Source organism: Homalodisca vitripennis, chromosome 4, assembly GCF_021130785.1.
Source record: "Homalodisca vitripennis isolate AUS2020 chromosome 4, UT_GWSS_2.1, whole genome shotgun sequence".
NCBI lineage: Eukaryota > Metazoa > Arthropoda > Insecta > Hemiptera > Cicadellidae > Homalodisca > Homalodisca vitripennis.
Genome location: NC_060210.1, coordinates 67,089,367 through 67,098,710, shown reverse-complemented (window position 1 = coordinate 67,098,710; position 9,344 = coordinate 67,089,367). Strand labels below are relative to the sequence as shown.

Here is a 9,344-nt window from a genome sequence, read left to right as displayed (position 1 = left end):
GATGGGCTTTGTTTAGACTAGAGGAGTAATTCAGTGGGCGTGCTCCACCTTGTTACCATTGTTTTTTCCCCTTTATATATTAATATAATATGTTATTCTTTTATGTTCTAATTTTACATGCCGATGATCTGCTTTTATATATATATATATATATATATATATATATATATATATATATAAACGTTTATGTTGATAATATAAATAATGTTCTACATAGTTTAAATTCAGATTTGACCAAACTCATCTCCTGGTTGGTTCAGATTTCATGGATTAAATTTAAATATTACAAAATATAAAGCAATTATTTTAAAAACTGTTTATATACTGTTTAATACAATAAAATCAAACATGTGGTATTTGATGGTGTTGTGTTACCTGTTTGAAGGATTGCAAACAGTTTGTAATGGGTGAATCAGGTAATTCAGGAAAGAGTAACTCTGTAGGTGTTCTACAGGGATCCACACTGTCCGCTTTGATTTTTTATTTATATGTTAATAAGATTGGTAGCTCTATTTTTTGGAAATATATGATGTGTGCAGATGAAATGCAATTATATTTGAATAGTAGGCCTAATATTCAAATGATGCTGTTAACTTATGAATGCAGATTTAGATACATTACATACATGGTATAAAGATCATGGATTGCAACGTAATATATCAAAGTGCCAGCCGATATTGTTTGGATCCCCAAGGGTATTACCACATATTGACGTTAACAGTTTGACTTCTTTGATAATGAACAATGTGCGTGTCAGTTTAGAAAGCTTAGTTGTATTCTAAGGTTTAAGAATGTCTAACGATTTACCTTGGCGTAAACAAATAAAATATATTTGTTCGGAGAGTATTCCAGTGTCTGTTTACATTTAGAAAATTGAGTTTTCATTCCCCAGTTTGCACAAAAAAAGCTTCTATTAACAACGCTAGTATTACCCATTTTTTGACTACGCAAATATAGCTTATTGTAACATTAATAATGATTTAACAGATAAGCTACAGAAAGCGCAAATTGCGTGAATAAGATATGTCTCTAATTTAAGGTGGGATCAACATGTAACACCGTATTATAAAGATTTTGGAGTATTGATAGTTAAGGAATGTATGGAATTTAATCTATTGAAGTTGACAGTCAAAGTACTTAAAAATAAACGGCCAATGTATTTGTTTGAAAGATATACAAGGGTGAATAATGAATGTACATGTTAGGAATACTCGTTTTTCAAGTATAACCTTACAAATTCTAACTCATAGAACTTTTATATGTAATAAGTCATTTTTAATAACGTCTATTGGATTATTAAACGTATTGGGAAGACAACTGCGTGAAAGTGCAAGAGAAAGCGATGCATTATTGTTTACAAAATACAAAATGAAGCTCTGAGAAAGATATGACTGATAAGTTCATATCTATACGATTTTAAGTGACTTCTTGTGAAATATAATGGTTTTCACCGAATGTACAGGAATTCATTAATGAGAATATTCAAAAATTATTTGTAGATAGTTAAGAAATATAAAAGCAAATAGTATAACGATAACTGAATTGTAAGTAAGATATAATAAATTAAGATATAAGAATGTTTATAGAATATGTTTTGAATACTGACAGTTTTGAGAAAAAAGGGAAAATAAATGTTGTTATCTTTTTAGTTTTAATGAATTATTATAATACAAATATGTAATAAGACTTAGATTTCCCGTAGTCACTTCTGAATCAATATTTATTTGTATTGGTATATACAAGGTGTTAAAAATGTGTAGTAATACTTTTCTATACAGTTCAATATATTAAAATTTACTAAATGGTTCCTGTACTGCCTTCGTTTAGTTATTGCCTGTCTGGCTCTGTTTTACTAAAAATATCATGACTCAGAAACAAAAATTATAATGAAAACCAAAGAGAAGAAAACATTTTCTATTCATATAAAAGATAGCTTGTTACAAGAAAAACATTCAGGTACCCTATTTATATAGTACCCTAGCCCTGAGCACAGAAAAGTACCTCAAACAATTATCCTTATAAAAATACTACAGTTCAACAGGACAAAGGTTCTTGGTTGAGTATGAAGAGACGGCCATAAAATGTGTCTGCTACGAAACTTGACGACCATAAAATGTAGGCTTTATCCCCAAACTAAAATTAGCTTCAACCAAGACATTAATTAATAAAATAAAATCTGCTTTACCACAAGGGTTAAACACATGCAACTTTACTATTAATTTAATGTTTAAAAACAAGGTATTACTTTGACCATTTACTGCTTTAATCATTGTGCAGAGATAGCATTAGAGTATTCGGTCTCACTCAATGAAGGAGTTAATTACAGGTACTCATTATAGCTAGACAATTATTGTATAATACTACTGTAACATAGCTTTTTAGCTTATGTACGTATTTAAACTATTGCACTACAATCATCTAGCTATAATACATTTTGTTAAGCTGTAACATGTTTAATACATCTGTTAAATAAAATATTCTCAATCTAAATCAATAACTTTATAACGTGATATTTTAAATTTAAGCTATGAAACTACAAACGGATAAAAGAAAACGAATATTAAGTAATATATTCAGGTCTTAAGTGAGTATTTACATTTTTAATTTAATTTTTTCTTTAAATTTGTATAAATATTGACATAGGAAATGAGACACTCTTCTAAACACTATACCACTCCCTGGACACTCAGGCTGTTCACTCAATTTGAAGAATCCTCGTTCCTCTTCCGGTACGGTTGTATCATGGATCAACCTTTATTCTTGTTAACAGCGCCCATATCAAAGCGAGGCTTCACCATAAACGCGTAGTCGTCCCTTGTGTACGGGTACCGGACGAAGCATGCCTTGCGGAACGTCGGAATGTAGTCTGTTAAGTAAACTGTATGTTAACGTTGCAAACATCATAATACACCAGGAATGCCTCAATAACAATAATTAATGAAGTGCAGGTTTTTTTAACTTAATAATGTCTAATGATAGATATGTATCTACTACTAATATAACTCTACTGATAACTAACTCTCTATGCCACACTACGCAGTCTACTTAACTAACTATGGAACCATAAATATACTGTTCTCCCTCTGTGACATCACATTTTGAATTAGCACGTGTTGTGTCGCTTGAACCAACATACTTACTAGTATGGTAGCACGTGTTGTGTCGCTTGAACCAACATACCTACTAGTCTGGTAGCACGTGTTGTGTCGCTTGAACCAACATACTTACTAGTCTGGTAGCACGTGTTGTGTCGCTTGAACCACCATACTTACTAGTATGGTAGCACGTGTTGTGTCGCTTGAACCACCATACTTACTAGTATGGTAGCATGTGTTGTGTCGCTTGAACCACCATACTTACTAGTATGGTAGCACGTGTTGTGTCGCTTGAACCAACATACCTACTAGTCTGGTAGCACGTGTTGTGTCGCTTGAACCAACCATACCTACTAGTCTGGTAGCACGTGTTGTGTCGCTTGAACCACCATACTTACTAGTCTGGTAGCACGTGTTGTGTCGCTTGAACCAACATACCTACTAGTCTGGTAGCACGTGTTGTGTCGCTTGAACCAACATACCTACTAGTCTGGTAGCACGTGTTGTGTCGCTTGAACCACCATACTTACTAGTATGGTAGCACGTGTTGTGTCGCTTGAACCAACATACCTACTAGTATGGTAGCACGGTCTCACTCAATGAAGGAGTTAATTACAGATACTTATTATAGCTAGACAATTATTGTATAATACTTGGGGGTCCTTGGGGCTGAGGGGATATGCTCCCAGGTATCTTTTCCAAGTCTCTATGATGGCAGGACAATCTAACCAAATGTGCTCCGCTGACTCTTCCTCCTCTCCACACAGTCTACATTCGTTACTCGGACTAAGGCCTACCTTCATAAGGTGCTTCCTCAGAGGGCCATGTCCTGTCAACATTCCTAATATCAGTCTTATATCCTCCTTATTCTGGTCTAGCTATTCTGGTAGCACGTGTTGTGTCGCTTGAACCACCATACTTACTAGTCTGGTAGCACGTGTTGTGCCGCTTGAACTCGCAATAGTTGCGGAAGATGCGGCCCTCCCCCCGGGCACTGTCTATGCCGCAGAACGCCGTGGTGGGCTGGAAGGCCGAGAAGCAGGGGTGGAGGTAGTAGCACCAGTTGAGCGCGTTACATCCGAGCAGTCCGCCTGTGGCAACACACACTACTCACAAGCAAGCTTAGGCATAAGACCTCTGACAAGTATTCAGATATCAGTATTCAAAATATCCTCTGCTTAACCTTGAAAGTTACAAATATATTTCTCAGACTATTTGCAACTTGAGCTTTTATTTTAAACTTAAAAAATCAGATAATATTTACAAGCTCAATATAAAGACCTTTAATAGAATTCTTTGCTAAGAGTTAAAAATAATTAGGCAAACAGTGCCAGAAACCGTAATTTTAAAATTTATTTTGAATTATAATGTATGAAACTATCCTTAAGTAAGAGAATTGCTTAGTAACATTACAAAAGATCCACATCCTAACAATTTGTCATAGAAGCCAGGTTTAAACTCCAGAAGTTATATAAGAATATTTATTTAGCATAGAATATGTATTTTATTATCTAGATTCAACTTTTTACTTTTTAAATATTTTTTGATTTGCAGTAGTCTATGCACAAAACACTTATTCAAACCACTCTTTGTTTCACAAAGAAAAAAGTAATCAGTACTGAAGAGTAAAACATTAAACTTTTTATTTGCATCATACAGTAGTATGCACTGTGTTAGAGAAATAATTATGAATCAAAGTATACCGACCATCGTACTTTTAATGCTGGAGAACTAACATTAAAGTAATACAAGAAAAAGAGAAAAATCAAACTTACGTTACCCAACATTAAAAATGTCCATCTAAGAATCATACGTTGTGTTGTGTGATCAAACATGATTCCATTTATTCTTATGCTGATTACTATACGACACTAAACCTCACACTACGACTTACTCGAGACGGACTGCACGGTTCCCTCCCCACCACTCCACTACCACCACTACTATATATCGATAAATAGGTCAGATTACAAATTACGAAACATAATTACATCATATCAACTAGCCTCAAATTTAAGTTTGTATTACTTGATATATTAATAAACAATAACGCATAGATTTAAAATATAAGGAAAAATAAGAGCGGTACCCTTTATCTTGATATGAGATCATATGAATTTATCAAAGAAATACTTCGGAGCGAAGTTGTATACCTTTAGAGCAAACAGTAAACTAAAACCTGTGATAGAGTTTTGAGTAAATATTGAACCACATACTACATACATATATATATATATATATATATATATATATATATATATATATATATATATATATATATATATATATATATATATATATATATATATATATATATATAAACTATTTCGATTACATATAAAAGTAATAAAAAGCACACGTTTAAACTAATAGTATTTTACAAATCATATTAAGCAAAAAGATTTTCCAAAAATATAAGCTTTTTACAATCCATCAAACCAAAACTATTTGAATGGATTATTTGGATTTGTATTCATAAAATAGGGTTGAATATTAACATGAGAAGATAGCTGAGCAATGACTTCAGAATTTAAGTATGGAACCCTAAGGAAAAAATTGTTGCCTTAAAGATTTAAATCAATTTTATATTCTTTACTTAAAGTTTGTTATTGACGCAGGTTTGGTACATATTATCATGCAGGTTTGAAATAATAATGTGTTTTCAGACATTTGCCATCGTTATTATGTTACAAAGTGTTATTACTACGTTTCGAGGATTCAAATCTACCCTCTTCGTTAAGTGTAAGAAATGTAATACACAAAAAGCACTTAAAACTACAATGTAAAAGAAACTTTTTAAATTTTTCCTTTCAAATTTTTAAATTAAATGAATCTGACTAAGGGTAGATTTCAATCCCCAAAACTTAGTGTTATATATTGTTACATGTAACGTTGGTAAATGACCGAAATCCTTTATATTTGTCCTCTAACCGATAGTACATGAGATCTAAGAGTTTACTTATATCTTTAAGAATTTTGAAAGTTAAAAGTAAAGCGAGGGATGGTAAAAGTTTATGGCAATATTTGTCGTACGTCAGTGTTAATGATGTAATGCTGGATAACTCGAAGAAGTCCGCTGAGTAAATTGATGCTCATTTCCATTTACCTTGAGTTATGAACTGTTAAAAAAACATATTTACTGAAAAATGTTAGTGGAAAATTTATTACTACGTAAAAATGGTGTTTTATAAAATAAAAATAAGATTAGTAAAGATTAACTTTACTAGTAAGATTGGAGAACCACATTTTTCAGAAGTTATGATGAAGGAAACATGCACGTTGTCAGTAAATTAAATCTATTAAATTAAATTGGCTTTTCAGCTACATCAACACCTGTTTTTTGTTATTGAGGTTAAGTGGTAGAGAGGAACTTTATAGTCCTAACTTCGCCTCTAATAAAGTCATTTTTCATTTCATTTCATTTCAAACAATTTTTGTTGAGAAAGCCTAATATTTAAATGAAAAATTGTAGCTTCATAGATGCATTTAACACAAGAGAAGAATAATGTTGTTCTGTTAACATAGAGCAGAGTATGAATAGTTTGTAGGTAATCGTAAATCGCACATAAAGCGAATATATCACTATGAAACGAGAAACGAGTAAAATATTGTACTGTACGCAACAGATAACTTAGGTTAAATCATCGTAAATATTACATATATTTACTCAGAATCATCTAAAAAACAATATGAATGATGAGCAAACAGTATTCTGATATATAATAAGGACGTTGAAGATTATGACAGCTTATACGTTTCACTATATTAAACACGCGGGTTAGCGAATCAATTGATTTCCTTAATTAATTATCGATAGTGATGTATTTCTCGCTTATATCTAAGACCATTATAGAGTTTAGAGCTAATATTTTTAGTGTAAAATTAAGATATTGGGAGATAAATCAAGAGTCAGATATAGATAGTTTAAGCACACAGGTTAAAGATGGAAAAGGTATTAAAATGAAGAAAAAAGTGAAGGTTATGTGAACAATATGCGGTCTGACCATAGTGAGCGTCATGCGCTGTTCGGTTAACTGAGAGTCAATTATGATAGATTTTCATCGTAATAATTTTAAGAATTCTAAATGAGTGATGCCAAATAAATGTTTTCGTTTTGCTGGGCTCCCTGTTTCGAAAGAGACGTGTGTCCTACATGGCCAGTGCGGCCGTCTCCATTTACGAGTGATCAAAATTTAGAGATTAAGAATAAAATAAATGTTACATCCGGACTCGCAGGTAACTAAATAACATCCGGGAAATGAACGAAATAGAGAAACTGAGGTTACATTAAAAACAATAAAACCGGTTTCGGATCAAAATCAAAATTGAAACATTAAACAGAGACAAATGAACTAAGGATAGAGGTGTGTTAGGATTGATGCCAACTCACCGTGATTATCCTCCTTTATCACATACACGGCACAACTGACGTCACATCCTCAGTTGGAGCTCCCATGGGGTCGATTCGGTGTCTGGGGGTGGATGGGCAGTTTACGACACCACTGACACTTCAAAAAAGTTACTTGCATAGGGGGGGGGGACACGTGTTACAAAAAGAATCAATTGAAGCGACCAAAATAAATTTCGCCACAAATCTAACGAGTTTTACAGCATCCAAGGGCAGAAAGGGGAGTTTCCGAATCCCCCACAACTTGATGAAAGAGATCGCTCCCAGGCGAAAGAGAGACACGTCAGTACATTTTGAAAGTCCAGGACCCACTGCACTGGCCGGCCAAAAACGTAAACGTAAATTAGATGCAGCGTGGACCGTTTGAAACGCAAACATAACGGTGTACGTACATCACATTGGTTGAGTTTCAGAAATTTCTTTTAGATTGTATTATATTACGCTAGAAAATATTAGTTTTATTTATTACATTACAGTAAATATTATATTGAAAATTGATTTTTTCAGTAACATATAAAAACCTTAATAGATGAGAAACGGTTTACTTAAAAATTGGATCTTGAAAGATTAATTCAACGAAAATATGATTACGAAAATAAAATTTCACATTAAGGCCAATGTAAGAATAATTTCAATTTAAAATTGTGAATTGTAAATAAAAATGTAGATATAGATAATTCAGCCGCACATTTTTATAACCTTCTTAAAATTGTGTTATTGTCTGTCTGTTCATTTGTGAGATAACTATTGAGAGAGGGGTCACATAGACTTGAAAATTGATAAATGTGTCCCTCTTAATCTAAGAAAAACTCTATTGATTATTGGTTCAATAATTAATAGAGTAAACACAGTAGTTTAGTAAAGATTTCCGTTAAGTTCCGTCATTAACTTAATAATACGTCGTATACGGCTTTTGGCATTAGGGACTTTAGCAGTTTCCTTAGTAAAAAATTGAACTAAATGAGATAAATACCAAGTGTTAAAGTTTTAGCGCAAAAAATATTAAAGCCTTCCAGGCCATGTTCAGTAAGTAATTATAAAGTAATATATCAAGTTGAATTACTTAAAGAAGCCTATCGAACAATGGAATTTGTAACTCAACTATTATCTCTAAAAATAACACCAACAGTGTAATATTATTTATTCTGAGAAGTACTCAAAGTAATTACTCTGAAAACACAAAATTTACTTAGAAAACATCACTCCGTGAATTGTAGTGAACATCACTTTTAACGAGGAAATTGTTTCTTTTATAACTACGATTATTACATCGCACTAGATTACTCGGAGACATAAAACGACGAACAACAGTGGGGGATAACACTTATCTTATATCTAAAAGGGTTGTCAGAAAACAAATTTAAGTTAAGCTGTATTTAAACTTTTAATGTAGATATAATCAAGAACGGTGAGAGATTTATTTCTATAAATCCTTCGATCATAAATATGTATTGGATTACTCGTTAATATTTATTAAAACCCATTGTTAATGTAGTATTCTTATTGTTGTGTAATGAAAATAATAATAATAATAAAAAAAACAGTTTTACTACGAAGATGTAAAACATTCTTTGTGTTGTATTGTAGAGTAAATTCTAGTCATATAGGGTATTCATCGAAGAAATCAATTGCATTATGTTGATTAAATCTATGTTCCCAGGAGATCATTCCAAGGCGAGTGGTGATAAAAGTTGCACCAGAGAAAGTAGTAAACCCGGCGAGTGAACGTTTCCAACACATCTTCGTAAATATCACAGTGTGTTAAATTTTACATAGTCTACAGAACATTTAGCCATGACATTACAAGTGTCTCAAACGGAATCTGGAATTTAAGAAATCAA

General features: G+C 32.4%; 1 protein-coding gene across 4 annotated transcripts; it reads right to left on the bottom strand.

Annotated features, from left to right (window-relative positions):
• Positions 1-2,555: 2,555 nt before the first annotated feature.
• Positions 2,556-5,054, bottom strand: LOC124359440. Of its 4 annotated transcripts, XR_006922148.1 has the most exons (4): positions 4,876-5,032; positions 4,019-4,201; positions 2,656-2,866; positions 2,556-2,616 (listed from the first exon to the last, which is right to left on the bottom strand). XR_006922148.1 is itself a non-coding variant. In XM_046812184.1 (3 exons), coding segments are annotated over exons 1-3 (303 nt in total). In that variant the 5' UTR covers positions 4,991-5,054; the 3' UTR covers positions 2,556-2,747. The 4 variants fall into 4 exon arrangements, 3 of the variants coding, with proteins under 3 accessions (XP_046668140.1, XP_046668139.1, XP_046668138.1); XM_046812184.1 differs by having other exon boundaries at positions 2,556-2,866; positions 4,990-5,054; XM_046812183.1 differs by having other exon boundaries at positions 2,556-2,866; positions 4,019-4,186; positions 4,876-5,033.
• Positions 5,055-9,344: the final 4,290 nt, after the last annotated feature.